The following is a 13,740-nucleotide window of genomic DNA, read 5'->3' as shown; positions in this document are numbered from 1 at the left end:
GACAACACCCATAATCAGCACAATGGACTGATTTATAATCCACAGGTCTTAGTGGAGCAGATAAAGAATTGATGGGGGAAGTCCACAGGTCAGACAGCAACCACAGATAGACTTGGTCAGTCATCGTTTCATATTGGAAATTTATCAAGAGCAAGATAAAAAAAGTGAAATTACATTGCAAAGGAGGAAAGCAGCTGTTGGAGGGGCCCCAGAGGTGATGGGACAGAAAATGTGAGATGCAGAGGTGAAGAAAAGTTAGACCGAGAAAGAAGAACGTACATAAGTAGGTAAAGAAGAGATGAAAGCAGGAAGCGTTACTTAAAATTCAAAAAATCAGTTTTCATGCCATTAGGTTTGAGGCTATCCAGAAGTAATATGCTTGGCCTGATAAAGAATGAGACTGAAGACAAACATGGTTAGGGGAGTTAAAATGGTTGGCAACAGGAAGCTCAAGTTAAAACCCACAAACAGAGTGTAGGTGTTCAGTGAACATTTGGTGAATGCTTAGATTAGAACACTGCTTAGCTTCAGTGTTCACTCAAGAACTATTCTCTGAAAACAGTCCATTCTTGCAAAAAAAACACCAATTTAATAAAAAAAAATTAAGGTCCAATTAAAGTGTACTCCCTGGTGTTAATGGTGTGTGGCGGGGAGAACAGAGAGAAAGTGAGGAAATGTAAATGAGTAATAACTTCTACTTCAAAAAAAATCTTCAGTCAGTTAAAGGTCATGGCCTTGAAGTTCAGTTGCTTAATTTCCCTCCCCCCCAAAACAGGATTACACAAATGCGCTCAGATTTAAAGAGGATAATTGTGTTCTGATACTTCACTCTGAAAGTATAATTGGGGCTGGAGTTCCTGGCATAAGCCACAGGTGACTCAGAAGGAATGTTACCCCAGCATGCAGGGGAACCACATGATTCTCAAGCAGCACTCCTTTTGGAGCATTGACCAGGATGCCCCAATATCTCTGGATTTTACTAACACTGTAGGCACTGGAAACGCTTGCTTTTGTCGGTTAGGGCACTGAGCACATGGGTTGAAGCATCAAGTAACAGCTCTACAAGACATAGGGTGAGAACACATTTGGGGCCATTGTATACAGTTCTAGTCTCCCAACTATAGGAGAGATCTCATTTAAAAAAAGTGAAGAAAATATTTATGTCACTGGGATTAGAAGGCTTGAGTTACAAGGAAAGATTATATAGTCTGGGTTTTTCTCCCCCTGAAGGATAGGAGGCTGCGGAGTGATCTTAAAGAGGAATGTAAAATTGCAAGAGTCAATGGTCCAGTTTTCTCCCTAGGGTAGGGCAACCTAAAACTATGGGTGATATAGTTTGCCTAGTGGTTAGTGCAATGCTGTTACAATGCCAGCAGCCAGAGTCCGAACCCAGCACCATCAGTAAGGAGCTTGAACGTTTTCCCCATGTCCGTGTGTGTTTTCTCTGGATGCTCCAGTTTCCCCCACCCTTCAAAATGTACTAGAGTTATAGATCAATTGGGGGGGGGGGGGCAGGATCGTGGGCTGAAAGGGCAAGTTACTATGCTGTATGTAGGTCTAAAAGGCCTTAGGTTTGTGAAAGGAAAAACATTTAAAAAGGGACCCAAGAGAAACAAGCTGCCAGGGGAAGTGGTAGAAATGGGTACAACTATGTTTAGACGTCATTTAGACACATACATGAGTACGAAAAGTTTAGAGCAGTGGTTTTTAAACTTTTTCTTTCCATCTACATACCACCTTAAGTAATCCCTATGTCATCATCTGGCTATCCATCACATAGATGATGATGCTTCCTTTCAGTCATTTTATGGGCTTGATATGTGCATCCTGAACTGGCTGTACAGGCCGATCCTTTACAGGCAGGTGAGGCCTGGAGGGGCAACAGGGGCAGAAGCTCTGTTGTGCTTCCTGTGCCTTTCCTCTGTTGCCTCTTTGACCTTTTTCACAGCAGTGTCCACACCTTTTCTGATAGCGTCTCTCCACTGCGAGTGATCTTGAGCCAAATCCTCCCATGTTGATGGGGCAATGTCAGCTTTCTTGAACCTCTTGCGCAGAACATCCTTGTACCGTAGTCGCTGGCCTCATTTTCAGGTAACACTGGACAGTTGGCCGTACAAGATGTCCTTGGGCAGTCATCTGTCAGGCATTCTGACCACATACATCTTGAAACTTCTGGCATGCCGGCTTGAAAAAGGACCTCGATATTGGAGACATTGTTTCACCAGGTGGTCTTCATTAGAGAACGTATATGATACTGCTGTAGTTGGCAAGTGACTCTGATATGGGTACCATGTCTCACATTAGAGGTGTTCTGTGATTAGTAAGGGATTATTTAAGGTAGTATGTGAGTGGAAAGAAAAAGTTTGAATATCACTGGTTTAGAGGATTATGGGCCAAATACAGGCAACTGGAAAGTTTGAATAGACAACTTGGTTATCATGAACAGGTTGGGCAGAAGGCCTGTTTCCACGCTGTACAAGTCTATGAGTTGTATAACTACCAGTTGTACCTCTCCTTGCCCTCACTCACCCATTGTTGAAATCTTAAGCCTTGATCTACCATGTCCTAATTCAATTTTGTGCAATGTTCCCTCATTTACATCCCACAAATGAAATGCTGTTCTGTCATGATGTCTGGGTTCCCCAAATATCACAACTGCTGGTCTTGAACTTCCTCCTCATCCTAATCCAACGCAGCAGGCTGATACTTATCCCCCTCCCACCCAGCTGTAGCTCAGAGAGAAGAATACCTGATAACATATTTTTGGTGCAATGCCAGGGCCTTGACTGCAACTGGGAGTTCATTCGTGAACTATCACTAGGCTATTTCATGTCAGATCTCCGCCTTGAGACCGCCTTTGGAGCGGATAGAAAAATGGGAACTTACCTTTTAGACAGCAGCCCTAAAAGGCTGCTCCAGTGTCCCATCCATATCCACAGGTGCCTCGTAGTGCCCAACGGATTGGACGGAGGTGGGACGACTGGTGCCAATCGCCACCCATCATAAATATGCGGCATACCCTACCCATAATTCTCCACACAGCTGAAACCGCACTATGATTGCCAGAACAGTTCCGCCTGTATGAGGGATTATGGGTAGGGAAGACTGCTATTGCTCTGCCACATTTTGAGCTGTAGAGAGCGGCCCCGAAGGTCGAAGCAGCTCGGTGTGGCTGTCCCAGCCTGCACCAGCTGCCCCCTGATGGCTTCCACTGCCATGCCAGTCCCCGCTGTCCCGATGGTCCCCCCTGCCCGCCGACCCCCCTTGACAGCTCCCACTGCCCTGCCACCCCTGACTTGGAGGGAGAGGGGTGAGTGGGGATATGGGTCACGGGTTGACAGCATCATCATCCCGCCCCTAAACAGCCGCTTAGCAAGGCTGTACATTCAGATTGACCAGCAGAGGGCTGCACTGCAGAAATTATCCCTCTCGGAAAGGAGTTGGAATATGTAACTCAGAGACCGTCTCCACACATTCAGAAAGGTAGGTGATTATGTGTTTTGATGGAGTTTCTCTGCCTTTAGATCTCAATTTTTGGGCTATCTGAAATGGCCTACTCTCCCTGTCCTGCTCATCAAGCAACTAACTCACACAGGACTAATAGAAGTTCTGGGCACATGCTTCAACAACTTCACTTCCTGATCCTACTCTGTACACGTTCCTATTCAATATTTTAAAAACTGATCAAGATTCCTGTATCGTCATGTAATAAATACACAACATTTTCCTTGGTTGAATAGCATTAGTAATCAGAATTTATGGAAATAGGGAAAATACATGTCATGTAAGTTCTCTTATCACCCAACTGGGCAGTTTGATGTGTACATTCCTCATTCCGAGTTAAACTGATAAACTCAAAACTCTCTCTCCACCTCCAGCTTTTAAAATCTGGCACTTATTGTAGACATCACACTCAAAATGCCACTGGAGAACCATACATCTTAGCTGCTTGAAGAGAATGAACCTTTTCTTCTCCATCATAAAAATAATCAGGTTGGCAAACAATTCTCATGGTTCAGATGCCACAGTCATGTAATAAGTATGAAAGTCGTTGCTGCTCTCAGTACTCCATATGTGACTGTATTTGTCATAGACACAATGAATCCCAGGAATTTAATCCTTCTGGGTAACTTTCATCGCGTCTCGCTGCCAGAAATTCAGATTTTTTAAGTCAAGGAAGACAAGCTGTTAAGCGGTCCTGACATTGTCTTTTTGCATACAGCCATATGCAGTCAACTGCAAGTTCAATAGAGGTTAAACAGAGGTTAGAGGTTACAATCAGTTCTATAAACAGGTTAGAGGTTACATTAAAGACAAATTTCTCAGAATTGGTGTTAAACAGGAAACTGCAGATACCGTGAATGAAGTGCAATACATGGAAGAGCAAAAGAAATTCAGCAGTTATGCAGCATCCGTAGGAAGTGTAACCAATGTTTTGGGGCCAAGCCCTTCATCGGGGTATAAGCAAAAGGCAGGCAGGTGTCTGAATAAAGAGATGAGGGGAGGGGGACAAAGGGGCAGGGGGAGGAGCACAGGCCAACAGGCAAGAGATCATAGGTGGATATGGTTGGAGGGGCAGAAGAGAAAAAAAGATGAGAATTGTATGTTAAACCCAAATTTAACTACCACACTAAAATATCTTACCCCTGGCCAAAGTGTAACTACATCCCAGTAACACTTTCAGTTTCTATTTTCCTGATGGCCTGTGCAGAAGTGATATGTGGAGAATGCACCTCTCCTACATTCCTTTGCTAGTTAGCATTGGAAGTCATAAACAACTTTAAACTCTGCTCATGTTATGTCAACACAGGATGTGGATGAGCAAATTGATTTCTTTGACACTTTATTCTCATTCAAATATAAATGCATTTGGAAAGTGCAACTGGTGTTTTAAAAAGGCAGCAGAAATTGTTTGACTATAATTCAAAGAGCCCAAGATTGGAGGCGAGCAAATGTTCCAAGGCGCAGCAGAAGAAACACTTAGAGGGACATTGATCAAGGCCAGTCAGCATGCATTTGTTAAAGAGAGTTAAAAAAGAAAGTCTGCAGATGGTGGGATCAAGCGCAATATGCAGACATGCTGGAGAAGCTCAGGTCACGACCTGCTGAGACTCTCCAACACGCTTGTGAAATGTCTTTGTTAAAAAGATGTGTAAAGGAGGGAACAGGGAGAGTCAGGGTTGGCAAAGTTACTGATGTGGTACCATTGAATTTTTAGCAGGCATTTGCCATAGTCTCAGATCGATCAGGAAAGGGCAGTAGTAAATTTGGATTCAGTGGTGGAGGGGGGCAGAAAGCAGGAAATGATTGCCAATGGAACAACAGGGAAGGCAGCAGGAAATGGGGGCTCCACTGTGCTAAGTCCTTTGATTTTCACAATACATGCAATCAATTTTGACTGAATTGCCAAGGTTATCATTAGAAATTCAGCAAATCGTCCAAAATTGACAATGTAGATTGGTGGGGAGGAATACGTCTGCACAGAAGAGACAAATAGAATCTGTCAGAGTAGTGCAAATTAATGTACCTTGGGAGGATAACCAAGGCATGGGAGCATGGAGTAAACGATGCAACACCCAGACGTGCACAGGGACAGGGTTTCTGGTGCTCAAGTCCCAAACTCCTGAAGGTAATAGGACTGAGAGATGATCCTTGATGGTTCCAACCAAAGCTTGGAACACAAGAGCAGGGAGGTCACGCTAGAACTAATAACAGGTTCATTGGGTCTCAGTGTGGAGTTTTATGTGGAATGCAACAGAAAGGATAAATTAGAAGGGTCCTGAAAGACCTTTAGTTACAACAGGCTGACCAGGGTGGTTTTCTCAGGAAATATTGTGCCTTTCTACTTGATGTACCACTGGTTGAGCATCGTGTTTAAATGGGTTTATTAGACCTCATAAAGATTGAGTTCTGCTGATGTAAAGTTCCCAAAAGATTTCAATGTGAAAGTCAGCATGATTTTACATCCCAACTGCACATTCAACACTCAGTGCCAGTCTTTCCAGGTACAATGGACACTGAGGAGTAGCAGCTTCAGTGGTAAAACCATCCCTCAACTGAGGTCAAAGTCAGGTGCAGGACCCCACCCCTTTCCCCCAGGGTTTACAAATACCCTAATTATAGACACCTCACACATAAAAGCGAGTGTTTGGGAGACTAGTAGAATGGATGGGAATGGAATTGCTGGATGCTGTGAGCATCTACAGGGTTGAAAGAGGGCATTCCTATGTGCCTCCTCTCCCCACCCTCAATGAGCTGTGTCATTAGGAGCTAGGTGGAGCCGAGCTGGGATCGCTGAGCAGCCTCACTCACTGAGGCTGTACTCGCCTGCTCGCTCTCCTATTACAGTTGGTCCTGGGATCTTCTCCTACACATGGTTTGTATTAATTTGCCACTAACAAACAGTTCTCAGCAGCAGAAGCTGTCATAACCTGGGGCCTGTCCATACTATGTAATCTCCTGTTCCCTTAACATTTGTCCAAATGTGCCACATTATACTTTCCTGCTGCCTTCTACACAAGTCTCCACTTGAAATTACCTGCCTGTAAGAAATTTAATGAAACTGCATGCTGACAAGTCACTTTCCATCCACTTGTAATTACAAAAGAGTGAATTTTTATTTGCAGGGTACTTGCACACATTTTACTGAACACTAGAGGGTTTGTTCACAGAAATGGCTGGTGCTTCCATTTAATACAGCAATACAACTTGAGGCACTTTCTAGGAATACTTTCAAGCAGTTAGCTGATAATAGGTCACAAAGATGATATATCGTTGTCAAAAGCTTGGACAAATTAGAAGAGTTGAAAGGAGAGTCTTCAAAAGGAGAAAGGCGAGAAAACCAAGGATTGGGAAAGAAATTCCAAAGTTATGGGGCATTGGCCAGGAAAGAGTTAAATCTGCAAGCAAGTTAACTGGACAAAGTCAAAGGCAATGAGCATGTTAAACTCACCATTTAAGACCGTTTAACTGGATGAAATTTTGTTTGCATTATGGCCAGCTTTATTTGAGGGAACTCAGAAGGTGGGGGGGAAGAGGTGGAGGGATGAAGTGGTGGATGGACGTTAATTTAAATCTACAAAGCAGATCTTTGTATTCTGGTTTAGGATCAATCTGAAAATGAGGCAAGAGCATCATAAAATTCAGACAGGGCAGCCTAACAGATATGGGACATTCAAGCCCCAACAAATGACCCAAACATTAAGAACATTATCAAGGTTCCCAACACCTGCTAAATACAAAGGCCTTGTAGTAGCTGACCTTTTATTGACTTGCACGTCACCTAAAAGAGAGTGCAAAACATTTTCAAACATGTCATTTGTGCTGTGATAACTGAAGGAGTTATATTATCAAAGGGCGTGCCTTTAGAGTGTCAGACTAAATGAGTAATAGACTACAGAAAATAGTCAATTTACATGGCACAACACAGCAACCATCAGGTTGCAGCTTGGCACAAGTTGCAGCTATGATTGAGACCATGGAGGTCTGTTAACATTGACAATTAATGCAAAACTCCACATTGGCCTTTGTTGTTGTTGGGTTTACCAAATCAGTCCGTTCACAGGCAGAGATAGTACTGTTCATCACCTGTGCTCAAAGGTCAGGATTCATTCTTGGTACCTGGGAGACCACCTCCTGGGGCAGTCATACATCTTTTTTTTCTCCAAATGTACTGAGAAAGTACATTGACTCCCTACCTTGTGTAAATTTTGGAAACAGTGACAAAAATCGGTGGGATCATGCTGTTTCACATGCACTCAAACATTGAGTAGAGTTCATGTTGCCAAGGCCTTTCTGAGACCAGGGATTTCAGGGTGCAAGGTGGCTGGAATTCCAGATCAAATCTTTCAGTTAGTTTAAAAGGTTTTTAGGAATTTCAGATCCCATCTCTTCTATGTGCAGATCTGGGAAAACTTCACAGCTTCCACGGTCACTTTCATTTTTCATAGAAAGCTCAGTTTTTGGGTAAAAGGATCTCACATAACATGGGAGACTACCATCATGTTGTAACCTATTCCTCTCCATAAGTCCATTAACATCTCGATGGTTCTCTTACCACCTGTAAACACAAAAGGCAATTTGCAGAAGTGATTATCCTACCAATCCACGTGTGACCAAAGTCGGGGGAACCCGGAGAAACCCAAACATTCACAGGGAGAAGTGGCAAAAGGTCAGGAGTAAATATGGCTGGCCGGAGCTGCAGGATGTGCTGAGGAGGTAGTGAAATCAGATACAATGATAATGTTTAAGAGGCATTTAGATAGACACATTTATGGAATAGAAGGGTATAGACATATAGTGCAACAAATGGAAAAATATAGATGGGCAAAAAAGGTTGGCACAGATGTAGTGGACTGAAGGGTTTGTTTCTGTGCTGTATGATTCCATGACAGCATCTCTACGGCCTAACTCTCAAGGAGAATTTGAAATGGAGTTAAGGTAGAAGAAGCACTTGGAGGTGGGAAGACAAGTAAAAGCAGAGAGTTCAAGGGAGGTAATTGCTAAGTAGTCACTGAAGGCAGATGAATATAGAGCACAGAACAGGTCTTGATTTACCATATGGATACTCTCCAATTAAATGGCATTAACATTGACCTCCAGTTTCTGCTAGCCTACTCTTCGATCTCCCTCCCTCCCCTTTGCCCTTGTCTTCTTTTCCTTTGCTCTATTCACAGAGCCATTCCTTCTCCCCTTGCATGCTGGTGTGCCCTCCCTCCCTTCTCCACCTATTAACCTCCTGCCTTTGGGACTGTGCTCCTCCCCAACCCCTACCACTTGGTTTGGATGTCTGTCAACAATTTACATACCTTGATGAAGGGCTCAAGCCTGAATTGTTGGTAATGTATCTCTATCTTTGCTATATAAAGTACACTGTTTGACCTGCTGAGTTTCTCCAGCATTGTGTTTTTACACAGAACAGGCCCTTCAGCCCATCTCATCTATCCCAACTAATGTTGGCATTCTAAGTTAGTCCTATTTATCTGCATTTTTAGTTCATATCCTTCTAACCCCTACCTGATCATAAGTCTGTCCACGTCTTTTGAACATTGTAATTGTAACCGCAATTATAGTTTCCTTTGGCAGCTTGTTCCAGATATAGATCATCCTCTTCAGGCCCCTCTTAAATTTTTAGATTTTCACATTTCAGATTTATTGTCAGGGTACATAAATTACATCACATACAACCCTGAGGTTCTTTTATCTGCAGGCAAGGCAGAATTACCACTAATTGTTACTACATCAGACACAAATGTAAACAAACTGACTGCAATACAGAGAGAATAAAAGAAGAAAATCAATAAAGTGCACAAGTAAAAGTCCTTAAATGAGTCTAATTGAGTTTGTCATTGAGGAGTCTGATGGTGGAGGGGTAGCAGCTGTTCCTGAACCTGGTGGTGCAAGTCTTGTGGCACCTATACCTCTTTCCTGATGGCAGCAGCAAGAACAGAGAGCATGCTGGGTGGTGTGGGTCTTTAATGATTGCTGTTCCTCTTCGACAGCAGTGTTCCCTGTAGTTGGTCTCAGTAGTAGGGAGGGTTTTAGCCTATAATGCCCTGGGCTGTGTCCACTACCTTTTAGAGGGTTTTATGTTTGGGGGGTGTTATTGGTGTTCCCATACCAAACCATGATGCAGCTGGTCAGCAAACCTTCCACCACAACACTGTAGAAATTTCCCAGGATTTCTGGTGTCACATGAAACCTCTGGAAACTCCTGAGGAAGTAGAGATGCTGATGTGCTTTCTTCACAGTGCCATCGGTGTGTGGGGTCCAGGAAAGATCCTCTGAGATAATGACTCCCGAACTTAAATGTGCTCACCCACTCTACCTCTGATCCCCCAATGATCACTAGATTTTACACTCTCTGGCTTTCCTTTCCTGAAGTCAAAAACCAGCTCCTTGGTTTTGGTGACATTGAGTGCACCTTTCAGCCAATTTTTCAATCTCCAACCTGTATGGTGGCTCATCTCCTTCTTTTATACAACCCACTATCTTGGTATTCTTGGCAAATTTATAGATAGTGTTATTGTCATACCAAGCCACACAGTCATAGGTGTAAAGTGAGAAAAGCTGGGAGGAGGGGGGGCTGAGAACACAGCCCTGTGGTACTCCAGTACTGATGGAGATATTCTTACCAATCATCACTGATTGGGGTCTGGAAGTGAGGAAATCCATGACCCAATTACACAGTGGGGTGTTAACTCCAAGGTCTTTAAGTTTGCTGATCAGTTTTAAGGAGATGATGGTGTTAAATGCTGAATTGTAGACAATAAGGAAAATCCTGATGTATCCATCTTTGCTATCCAGGTGTTCCAGAGCTTTGTGTAAAGCTGGTATGATGGTATCCACCATGGTCCTGTTACTAGATAGGCAAATTAGAATGTATCCATGTCTCCGCTCAGACAGGAGCTGATATACTTCATCATCAGCCTTTCAAAACACTTCATCACGGTTGATGCAGGTGCTACTGGTCGATAGTCATTAAGGCAGGATACTAGACTCTTCTTAGACACCAATAGGACTGATGCATCTCACCTTCAACCTGCACCCTTCAGTTCTAAAAGGAACTACCCTAATAAATATGAGTGAGAATTTGGGAGGTGGGATAGCTGCAGCGGAGAAAAGCCCAGCTTGTACAAGTGGCCTGCCCCAAACACACAGGCAAGGAGTGTGGCCAGTGGCATCACGGAGAGAGTCGAAGCACATCTGGGATTGCTCAAGGACAGGTGAGATAGAATGGGGAGAGCACCTAAGGTCACCCCGTTTGTGGATGACAGCAGAAGGGATGAGCAGGATCCAAGAAACAGAGAAGTCAAAGAATAAATTTCCATCCGCAAGTGGTGCTGACCATCAAATGATTGTATGCCATAACAGGTCGCATATGCCACCCTGGAATTCAACAACAATTCTGATTTGGACTGGATGAGCTCAGATAGGAGACTGACCTGCTTTAAGTGAGAAGTGTTCCATTTATTTCAAACCATTCTGGCATAATGGAGCATGTGTCATTTTTACTTTATTTTAAAATCATAAATATAGTCATATGTTAAATGTAACTGTATTCTAGTCTTAATAAATACAGTCAGGATAAAGTTGTAATTGTTTACTGCTGCCTTTGCATTATTCAATGACCACTGCATGCCAGCTAAAAAGCTGTTCACATAAATTAAGAGCCATGGCCTGTGTACTGGCCATGGCCCAAGTGGATAGTTAAATAGCTGTCATTTACTGTGCCCAAACACTTAATGCAAGACACACTCACAGAATATTTTTACTTTTTGCTACATGTGCAGTTTCAAGCAGAGCTGGCAATGATTGGGATAAAATGCTGAATTCACAAGATTTTTTTTCAGTGCACGGTCACTGGCAGGAAATCATCCATCTCAACTTATTGGTTCCAGCTACTAGCTCCTCCTTCAGCCCTGATAAATTTAAATATTCGTTGTAACTGCAAAATCCTCTCCTCTTCTCCCTGGATCCTGCTCTTGCTAGGATACAGTTTAACAGGTGACAACAGCACTTTGCACTTTATTTAAGTAGTCAAGCCTCATCTGCAAGATTTGGCCTTTTCAACAGTTGAAGACATCAAATTTTGTGTTCCCACATGCAGGTCTGGGCAGAGGACTGGGCAAAGAAAACTAACATCAGCTCTTCACAGACCTTGGGAACTCTGTGGGTTGTGTAACACACCATTAGAGAAGTCTTCAAACCTTTTATTTAAAATCTGCTCTTGAACTTGAGGATCCTGCAGCCAAAACACAGGGAGGGGGAGTGTGGGAATGGAGATGGGTACTGGGAAGCTGCCTAATTCCTAAATAACAGAACAAGTGTCACCTATTGTTAACTGCCATCAGCTCCTCCAGGTTTCTTCACTGTTGCAAGCCAGCTTAGAGTTTCCCTCGTTAAGTATTTCCCTTATGAATGCATGTTCCTCAGTGAATTATAGAAGCCTTCTATCCCCAGGAACTCGCATCTATTTTCTGCATAATTTTAAGAACATTTTTAGCACACAAATTAACTTCACACGTCAAAGCCATTTCAAATGGACTTTGGCCCAACTGCCTCCCAGGAGTTATTACAAAAAAAGTATTTGATGGCAACGAAACCAACAATGAAGAATTGCACTTGAAGGAGACACTGGATTTTTGGCAGGATTGCAGCCGACTGGCTGGATTCCCACACTAGGGTGAACGACAAAAAAATTACGTGTCTACTCAGGGACTTCTCCATGATGAAAAGCGTTTCAGATTATAATTGGGCTTTGCACTGTGTGCAACATCTGAAAGTCGAGGCACAAGAAACAGCGTGGAAGGAGTGGGTAACACAAGCAGTCAGAGGACAAAGTGTGTACAAGGGCAGGCAGCGAGGAAGAAACGGGGATAAAGTTTAGCACAAAACTAGAGAGCTTCTACCTTTAAAAGTGCAAAAGAATAGGTGGCTGTTGGCCCAATTCCGAAGTCCCACAAGCATCAGTCACCTCGAGTGTGAGGTGCTATCAGAGCTTGAGCAGAGAGCTCGCTCAGTCTGCAGAGAAAGGCAAATGAGGATTTAAGTCAACCCAGTATTGAACGTGTAAGAGCTGTGGGGAAACCACCTCAAACAACAAAAGGGGGTGTAACCCCCAGAGGTGGGGGTCACATTAGTGGTAATAGTGCCATAATGGTTAACACAATGCCCAATTACAGAATGTACAAAGGAATGTGACACTACCAACGTGAAAAGTCCTTGCATGGTGTGTATTTTGTTTTACTGCGAATAAAATTTATTTTGAATAAGATACGGAGAAGAAATAGGCCAAACTTTTCCTTGTCCCACAAATTACATGCATAATTAGGCCAGGTTTCTGTACAAGACTTCCCTTTAATAAAGATGCGATGAGGAAATCACATGCAGGCTACATTATGCATTCGGACTGAAAGCAAACCAAAGAAGGACCCCGAGCCCAGCGACCCCCACGAGAAGGGAAAATGACAGGCGCATCTCAAAGTGTGCAGAAGCGGCTTGAAGGGAGCCTTGGGGGGGAAATGGGCAAGCTGTCATCCACAGTGCCCAGTTGGAACTTTCAATCAACCTACCCTCTGCTCGTTTGCAAGCTTTGCTGCTTTCGACCAAACCAACAACTCTGCAAATAGTCTGTCTTACCTTCCGCTTCATTTTTGGGGGGGGGGGTTTCTCTCTCTCCCCCCCCTCCCCCGCTGTTAAACTAACACTTGGGCTGCAATCAGGCGTTGTGGCTCATTGGTAAACCGGAGAGGCGTGCGCTCAGCGCAGGGCGAGCGCTGGAGACGCGCTGCTTTCACATCGCCGTTCTTCCCCTGTCTCAACTCCTGTTCCACTGACACGGCACCGCCGCTCGGCTCATTTGCACATCGCCTTCTCATTGGCTCAGGGTGAAGCCTCAGAATGGCATGGGCAAAAGGTAGTTCAAACTAAACTTGGGGGCGGGGGCATATCGCTGTGAAAGAAATATCCTATTCCAAACTTGGGGAGAAGGAATTCTTTGTCAGATTACACAGACCTCAATAGTAATATAAAATACAAGATCACAAAAGCAAGTCCTGGAAATCCTGTTCCTGTGACCCAGCAACCATCAAAACTCTCTCTTAAAATGGATTCATTTCAAAGCCGGTCACCTCATGAAATAGCCCCAGAAACAAAACCTTTTCTGTTTACAGTCTCTTTTATTGACATCTCCTGCTGACATCTTCTTTCATTCAGTTTCTCTTTTGTTCAATGTGAATT

At 43.6% G+C, this 13,740-nt stretch overlaps 1 protein-coding gene across 3 annotated transcripts in view; it reads right to left on the bottom strand.

Annotated features, from left to right (window-relative positions):
* The window catches only part of nedd9 (neural precursor cell expressed, developmentally down-regulated 9), an 85,562-nt gene extending 72,242 nt beyond the window's left edge, over nucleotides 1–13,320 (bottom strand). For all 3 annotated transcript variants that reach the window (XM_069913392.1, XM_069913391.1, XM_069913393.1), the window contains exon 1: nucleotides 13,141–13,320. Coding sequence is in view for 2 of the 3 variants with exons in the window: in XM_069913391.1 (XP_069769492.1) it covers nucleotides 13,141–13,152 (12 nt within the window). In the remaining variant the exon portion in view is untranslated. The remainder of the gene's footprint in view (nucleotides 1–13,140) is intronic.
* Between the last annotated feature and the right edge of the window lie 420 nt (nucleotides 13,321–13,740).

Source organism: Narcine bancroftii, chromosome 1 (genome assembly GCF_036971445.1).
Source record: "Narcine bancroftii isolate sNarBan1 chromosome 1, sNarBan1.hap1, whole genome shotgun sequence".
Lineage (NCBI taxonomy): Eukaryota > Metazoa > Chordata > Chondrichthyes > Torpediniformes > Narcinidae > Narcine > Narcine bancroftii.
Note: the sequence above shows the minus strand (reverse complement) of the source record. Positions and strands in the feature narration are given on the sequence as shown.